The sequence below is a fragment of the Cnephaeus nilssonii genome, assembly GCF_951640355.1.
Source record: "Cnephaeus nilssonii genome assembly, chromosome: 5".
In the NCBI taxonomy this organism is placed as follows: Eukaryota; Metazoa; Chordata; class Mammalia; order Chiroptera; family Vespertilionidae; genus Cnephaeus; species Cnephaeus nilssonii.
The window spans coordinates 24,792,443-24,807,179 of record NC_137076.1 but is presented as its reverse complement, the minus strand read 5'-3'; the positions used below and the strand labels follow the sequence as shown (position 1 = coordinate 24,807,179).

The 14,737-nt window shown below is 53.4% G+C and overlaps 2 protein-coding genes across 5 annotated transcripts; both read left to right on the top strand.

The window, feature by feature from the left end:
* Window positions 1–1,171: 1,171 nt before the first annotated feature.
* Window positions 1,172–7,844, top strand: PLPPR2 (phospholipid phosphatase related 2). Of its 4 annotated transcripts, none has more exons than XM_079771645.1 (9): window positions 1,172–1,308; window positions 1,948–2,028; window positions 3,069–3,182; window positions 3,308–3,443; window positions 4,214–4,485; window positions 5,343–5,519; window positions 6,047–6,169; window positions 6,499–6,550; window positions 6,665–7,844. In XM_079771645.1, the coding sequence occupies exons 2-9, from the start codon at window positions 1,963–1,965 to the stop codon at window positions 7,006–7,008; spliced, it is 1,284 nt and encodes a 427-aa protein (XP_079627771.1). In that variant the 5' UTR covers window positions 1,172–1,308; window positions 1,948–1,962; the 3' UTR covers window positions 7,009–7,844. The 4 variants fall into 4 exon arrangements, with proteins under 4 accessions (XP_079627771.1, XP_079627770.1, XP_079627773.1 ...); XM_079771644.1 differs by having other exon boundaries at window positions 2,994–3,182; XM_079771647.1 differs by having other exon boundaries at window positions 6,047–6,153; window positions 6,665–6,829.
* Window positions 7,845–12,779: 4,935 nt separating this feature from the next.
* SWSAP1 (SWIM-type zinc finger 7 associated protein 1) lies at window positions 12,780–14,570 on the top strand. The gene is made up of 2 exons (XM_079770165.1): window positions 12,780–13,224; window positions 13,917–14,570. Exons 1-2 carry the CDS (start codon window positions 12,976–12,978, stop codon window positions 14,418–14,420), a joined length of 753 nt encoding a protein of 250 aa, XP_079626291.1. The 5' UTR covers window positions 12,780–12,975; the 3' UTR covers window positions 14,421–14,570.
* The last annotated feature ends 167 nt before the right edge of the window (window positions 14,571–14,737 follow it).

The window sequence follows — 14,737 nt, the reverse complement described above, 5'->3', positions numbered from 1 at the left end:
GGCATGGGAGGGGACCCGGGCTTGAGAAGCCAAGAGGTGGTGGCGAGGGTGACTGGGATTGCATGGTTGTAATTATATGTCAGTGTGGTTGTATAACTGTCATTTTGTGTCTGTATAGCTGTGATTGTGTGGCTTCTGAAGTGTGTGTGGTGTGTGTGTGTGACTGTCTCCTGTGGCTGTCATTGTGTGCTCTCACCGTGGGTATCGCTGATGGTGTGTGTGCGTGGCTTTGTTGTGATGGCTGTCACTGTGATTGTGAGTCTTCTGGTGTCTGTGTGGTTGTGTGTGTATGACTGTCATTGTGTGGCTGCTGTTGTGTGTTCCTTTTAATGGCGGGGGGGGGGGGCATTTTTGCATTCTAACGTGTGGCTGTGATCGTGCATCTTTCTTGTGTGGCTGTGGCTCTCTGGGGGAGTCTGTCATGGTCCATGTATGTATATGCCCTTGTGTGGCCATGTGGCTGTGGTCGTGGATAGCACCGTATCTCCCATGACTGTCGATGTGGATGAGAAGTGTTCATGTGGTGGCTGTCACTGAATTCCATGTAACTGGGGGTGTGACACTGACCGGTTCTGTGACCCCCCCATTGTGTGTGGTGACTCTCTTTCTGATGTTGCTCTTAAGTGTGTTGGCAACCCTGACCCCACATCCCTGAGGGGCGGGTGCTCATGTGGGGCTGTGTGGGGCTGGGAGGTGTGTGGAGAACCTCCTGTTGTGTCCCTGTGACTGTGTTGGGGGGGAGTTGTTTGATCTGTGTGGGTGTCTGTGACAGGCTGTGTGCACATTGTGCCGTGTGCGTGTGTGGTGTGTGTGCATGAGTATGCAGTTATGTGTGTGGTGGGTTGTGGTGGGTGTTGGGAACCTGTCTGAATGAGTGGGCCTGTCTTGTTCACCACAGGCTGGCACTCAGTACAGTGCCTGGAACGCAGCAGGCATTTGGTCCATGTTGGTGAGATGGGCGAATGCTGGGCCATGGTGTGTGTGGGGGGTGGGGGGTGGATGAAGGCTGTGTCTGAGTTGCGTACTCTGGGGGTGCCAGTGCGGTTGATTATGTCTCTGGGAGGGTGAGGGGGCTGTGGACAGATAGACATCTGGGACCTCTTGCATCCTTCATCCCACATGTTACACTGAAGAGCAAGCCTTGTGGATGGAGCACTGGACCCAGAGTGCCTACCCTCACCTGCCTGCGCCTCAGTTTCCACATCTGTGCAATGGGGGTGACCATCACTGCCCTGCTGGCTGCCAGGAACGGCTGTGAGTCCACAGGCGTGGCAGCCACCTGCGGGAAGTCATAGGGCTCTTTCACAGGTGAGGCCCGCCTGGGAGAATGGGTCAAGCAGGTGTGACTCTCTTAGCGCTTCACTGCTCGGGGCAGTGGGGAGCATGTGGTGGGAGAGAGCTCCCTAATGATACAGGGAGGTGATGGGCTGGAAGAAAGTAGAGAGGGAGAGGCAATGGGAGAGGCCATGAGCCACGAACCATAGGGACATGGGAGGAGGGCCTGGCAGGGGTGGGGGACACGGAGCATGGGATTCCCCGTAAAGCATGTGGGAAAAGAGGATGGGGTTCCCTAAAAACTGGTGGGTGTGAGAACCCTTCTAAATGGATCCTTCTCCGTAGTGAAGGTATCCCTGTTAAGTTGGAGAATTCTCTTCTAAAGGCCAGGGGGGTGGGAGGTGGGGTCCAGCTTAGTAAGGAGGAGAGTCCCTCCTAAAAGGTATGGGGTCAGAATCTCCTGTGTAGGTTATAGGGAGTGAAGACCACTAGAGAATCCCTGGGGTTCCCCCGCCAACAGGCTGAGCTGAGCAGGTTGTCAGAGGAGGCTAGTGTCTCCAATGGGCAGGAGCAGAGCTGAGCCCTGGATATGCAGAGGCATGGCCAGAGGGCTCCAGGGGCCCGTGACCTGAGCTTCCCCCTTGGCCACCCCACCTCCCCCCACCTCCACAGGCCCAGGCCTTCACCATGGCGGGAGGGAGACCTCAGCTCAAGAGGAGTTTCTCCATCATTCCCTGCTTTGTCTTCGTGGAGGTGAGGAGTCCAGTACCTCCTTCATTCCCTCAGTGGGGAGGGGGTGTACCTGTCTTTCTGCCCCCTCTCTGTGTCCCTCTTCCTGGCCAGGTCCCTACCTGGACCTAATTTTCCATCTACCGGGTTCCAGGCCTGCCTTCTCTCTCCCGATCTCCTCCTCCCTGTCTCGGGGGGCTGGGGGAGGCGGGCAGGGAGATGAGAATACTATTCCCTTTCTCTTGAGAAGTGTTTATGGGCTTGGACTCAGAAGTAGCATTTCCAGGGTTCCAATCGCACTCTTCACATCCTTACTTCGGGACTCTGGGCATCTCACATATCCTCCTGAGCCTCAATTTCCTCTTCTGTCAAATGGGCATATTTAGAAGGTAAATGTATTCACTGACAGAAGAGGGTTAGTATGACCCCCTGCCCACAGGAAGAGTTATACCTGTGGTAGCTGCTAGTCAGTCCTACCAGTAGTATTAATTCTTCCCCTGGTGATCTGTCTGTCACTCCCCCACCCAGTCTCTCTATCTCTCTGGTCAGATTTTAGCCGTGTCCTCACTCTCCCTCCCAATCCCATTCCCTCTTTTCTTCTCTCTCTAATCTACTGTTCTAGTCCCTTCCCTTTTTCTTCTTTGCCTTTTCTCTTTTTCTTTCTCCTTCTCTTCCTGCTTCTCTCCTCTCCCCTCCACTTCTGTCTTCCCTCTCTTTCTTTCTGTTTCCATCTCCATCTCTTTTCTCTGTTTCTTATTTGTGTCTCCCAAACCCTGACACTTCTGGCCCCATTCCCCACCTCTCTCCCTCTCTCTCACTCTTTTCATCTCCCTCTGTCTTGATCACTCTCTGTCTCTCTCCCCCTTTTCTCTCTCTGTCTCTCTCCATGTTTGTGTGTGTATGTGTGTGTCTCTCTCCATGTCCCCAGTTCAGGCCTGACCTTCTCTCTTTTTCTCTCCGTCTCTCTCTCTGCTCTGGCTGGGTGGCAGTCTGTGCTGCTGGGCGTGGTGGTCCTGCTTGCTTACCGCCTGGAGTTCACGGACACCTTCCCTGTGCACACCCAGGGCTTCTTCTGCTATGACAGTACTTATGCCAAGCCCTACCCGGGGCCTGAGGCTGCCAGCCGAGCACCTCCTGCACTTATCTATGCTCTGGTCACCGCTGGGCCCACCCTCACGGTGAGACTGGAGGGGGTCGCCTTGGTAGACTGTGGGAGGCCCTCCCGGGAGGCAGGAGGGTCAGGGGGAGGTGGCTAGGGCTGGGCTTGTAGGCCAGGAAGACCCTGTTTTGGTCTCACCCACAGATCTTGCTGGGGGAGCTGGCTCGTGCCTTTTTCCCCGCACCACCCTCAGCCATCCCTGTCATCGGGGAGAGCACCATCGTGTCTGGGGCCTGCTGCCGCTTCAGCCCCCCACTGAGGAGGCTGGTCCGCTTCCTGGGTGAGTGACAGGGCCAGGGTTCAACCACCCAAAGGGATATGGGCCAGGCTCAGCCATCATCAGGATTCCAGGGGGCAAGGGGCCTAGAATTGTCATGATGGTCAGAGGCAAAAAGGGACTTGGGCTCAGGCCAGGCATGATGGAGGTTTTAGGGACATGGATGGAGCCTAAGCCAACCACAGCAACTGTAAGAGGAGGGCCCCAAATTGCCACAGGGAAAATCTCAGGCAGAAAAGGGGGACACCATGGGTCCCCATGGAGATGAGACCCCAGCTGTGCTGTAAATGTAGTCCCAGCCACAGTGGGTGGTTGTGGGGGACGGGAGGGGGCATAGCTCATCCATAACGGTGGTCCCTGAGGCAGAGGGCCGGTGGTTCAGCTCTGGCTTATTGGGGACCCAGAAGAAAAGTGAGCAACTGGGTCACAGCGAGTCCAGGGCAGATATAAAGAGGCCCAGGAATGCCATCTGGATGCTCCTGGGAGGTCCCAGGCACAGGTCCAATGCTGATGTAATGCTGTTGAGGAAACCCAGGTCTAATGGGGCCCCAGGGGAGGGCTCCTGCTGCCGGAGTGGTAGTCCCAGGGGGACAGAGGCAGGAGGCCCCGAGTGCCATCGTGGTGGCCCGGCTCTACTGGGGTATGGTGTTAGGGGATTGAATGGTGGTCACAGGAACCAGGAGAGAGGGGCCCAGATGAGTCACAGGAGGCTCACGGGGGCGCCAGTGCGGCATCGCGGCCCTAACATGAACCCTTTCCCACCCCATCCCCAGGGGTCTACTCCTTTGGCCTCTTCACCACCACCATCTTTGCCAACGCGGGGCAGGTGGTGACTGGCAACCCCACGCCGCACTTCCTGTCCGTGTGCCGCCCCAACTACACGGCCCTGGGCTGCCAGCCGCCCTCCCCGGACCGGCCAGGGCCCGACCGCTTTGTCACCGACCTGGGTGCCTGCGCCGGCAGCCCCAACCTGGTGGCCGCTGCACGCCGAGCGTTCCCCTGCAAGGATGCTGCCCTTTGCGCCTATGCCGTTACCTACACAGCGGTGAGCCCCAAAATGGGAGCGCGGTGTGGCGGTGGGGGGCGCCCAGCCGGACAGGCCCCCTGGGCTGGAGCCTCTAATGCTTACCCAGGAGAAGCCACGCCCTGACCCTGTTACTCCGCCCATAAGGCAGGGTCTACCCCGGTGGAAGCTCTGACTCCTCCCCTTGGACCCTAGTCCTGCCCTCAGTCTGCTGTGGTTGACTGCCTTTTGGTGTCTGGCCCTGCCTCCTGACCCAGTAATGCCACACCCAATGGAAGCTGTTGGCTCCGCCCTGAGGGATCAGGACCCTGTGCCTGGAGCCTAGGCGTGTCCCCAGGAGCACCTTCACCCCCTGGAGCCCTCACTCCCTCCCCCTTTATTGTCTCGGTCTCTGCTAGGACTTCCTGACTCTCCCTTGCTTTTCCCTGGCCACACCCCATGTTGCTTTGACTCCTTTTCCTGGAGTTTGGGTCTCCGCTTCTACTCCAGTCCGTGATCCTCTGGTGTTTGGGGATTCCACCTCCTGGAGCTCCTGGACTGCCCCCTTAGGTCCTGGTTCCGCCCTCTGGTTCTGTAGCCACGCCCTAGCCCAGCAAGGGCCTTTCTCCATCTGTGACTGGTCCCTGGGAGACCCTGCCCCTGAGAGCTCATTTGCTCTTTGGAGATCTGGCCACGCCCCATCCCAGCGAGGGCCCACTGGGAGTGCAGACTCCATCCCCTGCACTCCTGTCTTCTGGCTCTGTTCCCTGGAGCCCCTGACCACATCCTCCAGCCCCAATGGGATTCTGGTCATGCCCCCCAGCCCCAAACGCAGCGGCCCCTGGGTTCGGCAACTGCATTACCGGTGTCCCCTGACTGGTCCGGTTTGGTTTCCGCAGATGTACGTAACCCTGGTGTTCCGCGTAAAGGGCTCCCGCCTGGTCAAACCCTCGCTCTGCCTGGCCCTGCTGTGCCCCGCCTTCCTGGTGGGTGTGGTCCGCGTGGCGGAGTACCGCAACCACTGGTCAGATGTGCTGGCCGGCTTCCTGACCGGAGCGGCCATTGCCACCTTTCTGGTGAGCCCCCTTTGCACCCATTCTGGTATGGGAGACCCTCCATCAGCTCCTTGACCCAAAAGGGAGGACTGCATGATTGTGAAGGTTATGGGCTTTGTGACCTTGGACAAGATGTTTAACCTTACCTTGCCCAGATGTTCATCTGTGAAATGGGATAGCAGGACCTGGATCAGGATGATGTGAGTGAGGTACTTGTTTTGAGTGCAAAATTTGAAGGGTGCTAAAACATTCAGTAATTCAGATAAATCATATTTTAGTGAAACATTTTAAAAATAAAAAAATTAGTGCAAAAAACATCAAAAATTTAAACTTTACGAAACTGAGCCTTACTTGCCTCCTCCCGGTCCCAGCCCTGTGGAGTAAATTACAATAGTAGCAACCTTTTAGGAAGGTGGAAAAGAACATAGTAAGCATCATAAAAACGTTAGCTGTCTTTGAAAACCTTACCCTCAGTTTCCTTATCTGAAAAATGGGGATGGTATTTACACCACTCTTATCTTATTAGCCTCAACATGCCTCTGTCCCAGGTCACCTGCGTCGTGCACAACTTCCAGAGCCGGCCGCCCTCCGGCCGAAGGCTCTCCCCCTGGGAGAGCCTGGGCCAAGCCCCCACCATGGACAGCCCCCTCGAAAAGTTAAGTGTGGCCCAGGTAAGGGGGGCCGGGGACTGCTCCCGGCTGGAGAGGGTGGTGGGTGGAAGGGGGACCAACGATGCAGGGAGTCAGGCAACAGATCGGGGAGGGGGGGTCCTCAGGGCCATGGGAATGTGGGGGGATGACTCATCTCTGTGAACATAAGACCTGGGGGGACAGTCCCACAGAATAGAACGGTGTGACCCTCTCTCCCTGCCAAGGGGACATGGTTAATCCTGATAATCTGGTTGTCTTTTCCATTGGGCTCTCTGCCCAATGAGCCCCTCATGCTGTGGCCCGCGGGGCTCAGGGGACCGCTAGCCCATCCCTCTGCCTCTTTGTCTCAGGAACCCGAGGCCTGCAGGCCGCATTCGACACCGGCACGGCTCACCCCATCCAGTGAGTGTCCGGGGAATGGAGGGGTAAATGAGGGGACTTCCAGATGGTGGTGCCTGCCACAGAGGCCTTCCCTCCTCCCAAGCTTTCTAACTCCATGACCTCTGACCCCCCCAGAGCCGCAGAACTGCGCCCGCCGTGGCCACCTGATCCCAAGCTGCGCGTCCTCCAGGGCTCCAGCCATGTGTTCATCACCCCGTGTGCCCCGCCCTCGATTGAGATCTGAGCCAACGCCTCTGCCTCTGCCCCTGCCCCTGCCAGCACCAACCCCCAGCCAGGGCCCCTCACCCTCCTCTCCTGGGCCTGGGGGGCCAGGCGGGGGTGGTGGCCGTGGCCGGAAGCTGTTGTTGCCCACACCCTTGCTGCGGGACCTGTACACCCTTAGTGGACTCTATCCCTCCCCCTTCCATCGGGACAACTTCAGCCCTTACCTGTTTGCTAGCCGTGACCACCTGCTGTGAGGCCCAATCACTCACCCAGAATCTGCCAGTCCTCATTTCTTCCCTGCCACACGTGTGCGTGCGTGCGCCGTGTGAGTGCCAAAGGCCCCTGACCCAAACCAGCCAGGTCCAGACATCAGAGGATGGCTGGAAGGACATTTGGGGGAACCCCTGCCTCTCTTGCCCTCTGGGACATCCAAGTGGGCATAACTGGGAGGTGGGCCCTTACCCCCGAGGGTTGCCCTTTTGAGGGCTAAATCCTGACCCCATTGGCTATTGCCAGCCAATGGGTGCCTCCAGTTATTTGAATTATAACCAAAAGGAGTTTACTCCAGCCAATGGGAGCCTCCTCCTCACTTAGAATCCTCAGGCAAGAGGGCAACTCCAGCCAGTGTTCAGCAAATGAACAACCAATAGGAGCCCTTGTTTTCCAGAATTTCTAGGGTGGGTATGATTCCAGCCAATGGGGAACCGCCCATGTCTAAGTATGTGCAAAATTGAGGAGGGAGATGGGATCATCCTTTGTAACTGGGTTCTCTCTCCTCAGGATCAGAATCCAACCCGAGGGTGGGGGCAGGTTCCCCCATGGCAGGGTCCTTGATTCACCCCTTCCCCTCTCAGACCCTCCACCATGTGCACCCTCTCACCCAGTCCCTCCTAACTCCCTACTTATGCAGGGCTTGTCCAGTTCAAAAGTTTTGTGGTTCAGGGTGCTGTCTCCCTTTGCCTGTGCCCAGGTCACCCCAAACCCTTCTGTTATTTATTAGGGCTGTGGGAAAGGACCTTTTTTTCCCTTGGAACCCACCCCTGTTTTTCACACTGCCCCATGCCTCAGCCTCATGAGGATGTGCCCATCATGGGGGCATGGGTGGAGCAGAGAGGGCTCCCCATCCAGGAGGGCAGCCTGCCCCTTCCTCATCTTTAATAAAGACCTGTTTGTAACAGAAGTTTGGCCACATGCCTTCCTTCCCTGAGTATTGGAGTGTGGAGGTATTTTATTGTGGGCCTAGGTGTCAGTGAGGCTGGATGTGGGTGTATTGTTAGTGTATCTGAGGGCAATTGTGGAAAGACAGTGTGGGGCTGTGGGCCAGCAACTTGGGTTTAAATCTTGGCTCTGCACTTCTTGGCCTCAGGAAAGTTAATTAACCTCTCTGTGCCCTGTGTCTTCATGTGAAATGCAGACCCACAAACATACAGTGAGGGGCCTCACATGCCTGTCTTTCCCAGGCAGCTGGCCTGTTTTTTTGGTTGTTTTTTTTTGTTTGTTTGTTTTTTTTTTTTTACCATGGCCAGGGTGTAGAAGGCACAGGAAATAAGGTGAGTGGACTTGAGTTCCTAATAGTGAAAGGAGATGCTGAGGCCAGTAGGAACCTCAAAGCCAAACCCCTGGATGCACGGATGAGAGCAAGAGTTCGGATTGTGAGGTTGTGCTGAAGACCCAATGGAGACCAGAAAGTGTAGGAGGGGCAGGGACACACACACAGGCTCTGAAGGGCTTCAGACAGGCCATTCAGGGCATGGAGTCATCCAGGGACTAGGAAAAGGGAAGCTGCTTTCCCCTAATTCATCCATCCATTCATCCATTCATTCATTCATTCATTCATTCATCAAACACTAGGGAGCACCTACTGCATGCCAAGTGCTGTGTGATTAGACACAGGGGCTGTCGTAGTTAACAGAACAGACACAAACTTCTGCCCTCATGGAGCTCACATTCTAATACTTAAGAGACAATAAACAAGATATAGAAGCTATACACTGAGTGGCCAGATTATTATGATCTCTGAATGCATAATAATCTGGCCACTCAGTATATATATATATATTAGAAGCCCGGTGCATGAATTCATGCATGGGTGGGGTCCAGCCAGCCTGGCCAGAGGGAGGGGACATGAGCGGTTGGCCGGCCTGCCTGCTGGTCGAACTCCTGGTCGAGGGGACAATTTGCATATTAGCCTTTTATTATATAGGATATACACTGAGTGGCCAGATTATTATGCGTTCAGAGATCATAATAATCTGGCCACTCAGTGTATACAGAACTACAATTGCAAATTTCAAAAATATCTGAGAACCAAAAAAATTTTTTTTCATAATTCATCTGTGGCAAAAACCTGACCTGAACTGACATGAGGTTACTATAGCTTTCATTTATTTAACATGATGTGAATATTCTTATGTTTCATTGATGATAAAGTATTTGATTTTGAGATGTTATCCAAGACTCCACCAGGGGTGTTATGCAACACATAGTATTTACACCAGAGTTATTTTAAAAAATCTGAAAAATTCTGAATTCCAAACTCTAGGACCACAGACTTAGGTCAGGGATTGGGACCTCTGATATGTTAGATATTGATAAGTGATCAGGCGAAAACTCAAACTAGAGAAGATAATAGGACAACTGCGGGATGGAGACACAGTTTGCAATTTAAAGTGGGTGGTCAGGGAACTTCTTTCTGAGGGGATGATACCGGAGATGAGGTGTGCTGGAGAGGAGGGAGGGATCCATTAACATACCAGGGCTGGTGGGAGAAGCATTCCAGGCGGAGGGAAGAGCAGCACAAAGGCCCTGAGGTTGGAGTGTGCCTGCTATGTTCAGGGAACAGTGTGGAGACCTGTGTGGCTGGAGCGGAATAAGTGAGGGGGAGGTGGTGGGCCTGTTGTGGATCGCAGGGAATGAGATGGGAGCACGAAAGGGATGAAATCAGTGGAGGTACAGAATCATGGACCCTCCCCTCCCCCTGCTTCCCGGACCAGAGCTCCTCTTTCCAGGGCTCACACCTCCTGCCTCACAGCTGCCTCCACCCAGGACAGGAAGGAAGCAAATTGTCAGCACGTGGACAGCACCCCTACCAACCCGGTTGGTGCTGTCCACGGTCCTGATATTGAGCACAGGGCAAGAAAGGGTAAAATGGGGCTGCAGGATACACAGAAGTGTCTGGGCCCGCTAGAGAGGGTGGTGGCGGTAGCCTGAGCCTTGTCCACATCCCCAACCCATGACGGATAATCTTAGGTAGAGAACCCATACTGAGATGTACCCGCTTATTCAAGAGCGTTCTCGACGTGCTCCCGTGGGTCTCACCGCATCTCAAACTCAGCTCATCCAAACCAGAGCTGTGGTTTAGAATGTAAATGAGATCATATCCCTCCTCTGCTCAAACCCTCTTGTGGATCCCCATGGCACTCGATGTAAAAGCCAAAGTTCTTCCGATGCCTCGGAGCCTTTGCAGGTGCAGGTGCCTCCACCTGGAATGTTCTCTCCCCCGCCCCACATTTGCATGATTCACCCCATTACCTCCTTCAAGTCTTTTCTCTCCTGTCAACTTCTCATTGAGGTCTTCCCCTACCACTCTATTCAGAACTGCAAAAACAGCCAAATAATTGGTCCTCCAAATTTTCCTTCCCTGTGCAAACTTTTTTTGCATGAACTTAACATCTGCTCATAGACTATTTAAATTCCTCAGCCTCCCTCACAAGGGATGTCAGCTCAGACAAAGATTTTGTCCACTGTTCACTACTGAGTTCCCAGTGCCCAAAACAGGGTCTGGCACACAGCAGGTGCTCAATAAATAGTTGTTAAATAAATTAACTTGAGAGTGTTGATAAGTGAGGGAGAAACACAGACTGTCCACGTCCTCATCCCCTCACCCATCAGTCCCCCATACTCCAGGGAGCTCCTCTATGTTAATTGTTCTTCTGTCAGAACATGAAGACAGGATTCTAAGCAGTGAGAGAAAGAAGTACTGTGTGCATGAGAGGTATGCCAAACGTCTGCATCTCTGCCAATGTACTTAGTCAGCCTACATTTATGAGCACCTACTGTGTGCTTCTAGTAGCTGGGGATCCAGCAGTGAACAAAAGAAAGACCCTACCTTGGTGGAGCTGACCTTCTAGTGGGGAGAGAGACAATAAAATAAGTACATAACGTTGGAAGTTATACGTTATTTGAAGATATATAAAGACAGATAAGCAGTTAAAAAGTGAAGCATGGCCTGGCTGGTGTGGCTCAGTGGTTGAGCGGCAACCCATGAACCAAGAGGTCACTGGTTTGATTCCTGGTCAGGACACATGCCCGGGTTGTGGGCTTGATCCCCAGTAGGGGGCATGCAGGAGGCAGCCAATCAATGATTCTCTCTCATCACTGATGTTTCTATCTCCCTCTCTCTTCTTCTCTCTCTAAAAAAATCAATAAAAACATATTTTAAAAAGAAAAAAAGTGAAGTGTGTGCAATCTTTCCCTGGTCAGGGAAAGCCTCTGAGTGATATTTGAGCAGAGACCTGAATGGAGTAGAAAAATGAGCCACCGGGCTGTCTGGGAGCTGGGTGCTCTAGGCAGGGGAACAGCAGATGCAAAAGACCTGAGGTGGGCTGTGTTCAGCATGCTTCCATGTATGCAACTGTGTGATACAGTTGTCACTACTGGGTGCTTGTGCATTTGTAGTGCTGCAAAGTGAGGTGAATCATGGTTTGTTGTGGGGAGGGGCTGAGGTGGTGCTTTTGACAAGGCAGTGTAACAGTGTACCTCATCTCTGTGTGTATTAGAAAGAGCTGCAGGTACATCAGCTAAAAGGAAATGTGTCTCTGTGTGTGGTGGCAATGATATGATTGTATCAGTGTGTTCTGGTGTGTGTGCAAGGGAAGGGTGAGAAGGTAGGAGGGTGGATAGGATGCTTTGTGTCAGGATAGGGTAGGTCTGTGAGCATGTGGGTGATGGGGATTCTGGAAGTGGAACATATGCAGAGATGCCATGGTGTGTGTGTGTGTGTAGGAGTGTGGGGGTACCCGACTGTGTGAGTGGGTATATTGGGGAATGTTGTGGAACTGTGTTCTGGTCCCAGAGAGAGAAAGCCCTGGAAATATCAGTTCCACCCTGTCCCTGGGTCTCCTGGCAACGGCACTACTTTGAAGTTACCAGGAAACAGAGTTGCTAGGGCAACAGGGCTGTGAGTGGCAGCTCTGGGGCAAAGTCTGGGTGAGGAGCCCCAGCTTTCGATCACTTGATCACTCACCTCGTTCCTCCTTCTCTCCCAGTTTCTCATCAATCCTACCTTCCTTTTTTTCATTCATTTATTTAACGAGCACACAGGGTGGGGCAAGAGTAGGTTTACAGTTGTTCGTATGGAAAATAATACAATAATTAATAATAATACAAGAATAAACTGTCTCCTGTACTCACAAATGTAAGCCTACTTTTGCCCCATCCTGTATATTGAGAATATACAATAAGCTAGTCACTGTTCTGGGCGCTGGAGTTACCAAGTGAACAAAGCAAAAGCGGTCCCAGTCTCCCAGCCCGTTTCTTTTGCTCCTGGCCCCTTCTTTGTTCTGTGGTGCTGCCTGCCCCCTACCCCCTTACCTCTAGCAGGACCCAGGATCCCAGGCCAATGAGGAAGCAGTTGAAACTCCTCGCAGACCCTCGGGGACAGCTTCTGAGGTTTTGCACACAAATGTCCCCGCGTCTGCAGCCCCTGACAGACACTTGTGCCAGTACTCAGACCCAGAAAGAGAAGTACACAGCTTCTCCATCTCTCTGCTTCTCAATTGTCATTGGGTGACATCAGCAAAACCACAGTCACATGCCCATAGCAATATTCCTCTGCGATATCATGAGTTCCATTTTACAGGTGAGCAAACTGAGACGAGGAGACTTCAGTGTGTCACTGATTCCGTAGGGTCTGCTCCCTTCAACTCTCAACCTTACATCTCTCTCTTTAGCTGATGGGCTCACAATAATAGTATTCGTACTGCTCTCCTCAGCAAACTCTATCAAGGGAAGGGTCTTTTCCCCCCTCAAACGCTCGCATTCCTCCCTCGCTAGGTTCATCATCCCTTCACCAGAGTAGGAGCTAGCAAAGGCGGATCTAACTTTGATGGACAGATCCATAGACCAATGGAGAAGCCAAGTGCACTGTAACCAAAGAGACCTCGGACTGGGCGGGACTAAGGGCAGGAAGAGGCCGCCGATTGGAGAGAGAGGATTTGTGGATGGCGGAGACGCTGAAGCGGGTGCTAAGCCCCGGTAGGACGGCCGGGCCCCGGGAGGATATGGCGGCGGAGGTTGGGCCACCTTTGCTGCTGCTCGGCGGTCCAGGGTCCGGAAAGACAGCGCTGCTATTCGCGGCGGCCCTGGAGGCAGCAGGGGAGGGCCGAGGCCCCGTGCTCTTCCTGACGCGGAGGCCTCTGCAAAGCCTACCCCGCCAGACGCCGGCGGCGCTCGACCCTCTACGGCTACAGGTAACAGGGAGACGGGACTTGAGACGGACCAGCCAGTGGCAGGGCGGATCGAAGATTGAGTGACAACTAGACAGACCAATGAAGGGGACAAAGGACGAGCCAGAACAGCCATTCTAGGGCGGGGTCACGAATGAGTGGGGGGAGGGACTTGTGAGGTTTGTTAAAATTGAGTGAGAGACTGTCCAATGAAGGGGCGGAGTTAGCGCAAGGCGGGGCCCAAAGGGTGGGATCAGGGCTGGTTAGGAGCGGGACTAACCCTGGTTGTTGTTAGGACACGAGTTGGTTTCAGGGAAGCCGGAGGCAAGGATGGAGTGAGAATGGAGGCTGGGGTGGGTTTTGCGTAGAAAGATTGACCTAGAGATTTGGCAGGAAGACATACCTTGCATTGAGGACGTGCTATCTATCTCTTTTCACTGTAATAATCTTGCCACTATCGCTCAAAAAAAAAGAAAAAAGAAAAAAAAAGATACTCCCTGTTCTGAACTAATACCGAACAGTACAAGTGCGAAATAATTTTTTTTAAAAGGCGGGGGGTGGGGGAGCAATAGAAAAATATATTTGACCACTCTAAGCTGCTTCACTTTGGAGTTGAGGGCCTCCTGCAGGAAAGTATGCAGGGAAGCAAGGCTGTGGAAGCTGGGAGCCTGGCTGGCTGTGCTGAATCTGGCCCTTTCCTTGTTTTCTCCCTCTAGAAGATCCGTTTCCAATACCCGCCCTCAACCCATGACCTTCTTCAGCTCCTGTGCTCTGCCCACGAGGCCCGGGGACCAGCCCCCTTCCTTCTGCTGCTTGATGGTCTGGAGGAGTACCTAGCTGAAGACGCCGAGCCCCAGGAAGCTGCCTACCTGGCTGCCCTGCTTCTGGACACAGCTGCCCACTTCAGCCAGCAGGTTGGGCCTGGCCGAGGCTGTGGGCTCATTGTGGCCCTACAGACCCAGGAGGAAGGAGACAGTGGTGATACCCTGCAGCTGTCGCTTCTCCAGAGGTATTTCCCTGCCCAGTGCTGGCTGCAGCCGGTTGCACCAGGCTCAGGACAGCGCTGCTTCAGAGCCTGCCTGGAGCCGGGCGGGCTGGGACCCAGGGCAGAGTGGTGTGTGGCTTTCCAACCTGATGGAGAGATGACAATCACCCCATGGCCTACCCAGGCTGTTGACCCCAGCTCAAACAAGGGTTCAAGCTCTGGAGGCCAGCCTTGAGCTTTGGTGTATGACCACCTCTCTCTGCCTGTTTCCCATGGCTGGAGTACTTACCTCAGGGACATGTACAGATTTAAAAACCTAAAGAATGTAAAGTGCTTCTTCTCTTTTCAAAATAGCATTATCGTGTATATATTGTACCCTGTCAACATATTGTTTAGTTTTGCTGTTTTTAACTTTATAAAAAGAGTTTTATTAGAAATATAATCTTTGAGACTTCTTCTTCTCCCCCTCAACATTGTTGCTACGAATTGGCCACATTTTTTAGTCCATTTCTTTTTTTTTTTTCAATCTTCACCCGATGATATTTTTTCCAT

What these genes read in the sequence shown, in the direction of transcription:
- PLPPR2 (XM_079771644.1), top strand. Translation starts at nt 1,963, where the DNA reads ATGGCGGGAGGGAGACCTCAGCTCAAGAGGAGTTTCTCCATCATTCCC. An exon ending in CCGCTGGGCCCACCCTCACG is followed by an intron (nt 3,183 to 3,307) that starts GTGAGACTGGAG and finishes TCTCACCCACAG; the next exon opens with ATCTTGCTGGGGGAGCTGGC. An exon ending in CGGCCATTGCCACCTTTCTG is followed by an intron (nt 5,520 to 6,046) that starts GTGAGCCCCCTT and finishes CCTCTGTCCCAG; the next exon opens with GTCACCTGCGTCGTGCACAA.
- SWSAP1 (XM_079770165.1), top strand. Translation starts at nt 12,976, where the DNA reads ATGGCGGAGACGCTGAAGCGGGTGCTAAGCCCCGGTAGGACGGCCGGG. An exon ending in TCGACCCTCTACGGCTACAG is followed by an intron (nt 13,225 to 13,916) that starts GTAACAGGGAGA and finishes TTCTCCCTCTAG; the next exon opens with AAGATCCGTTTCCAATACCC.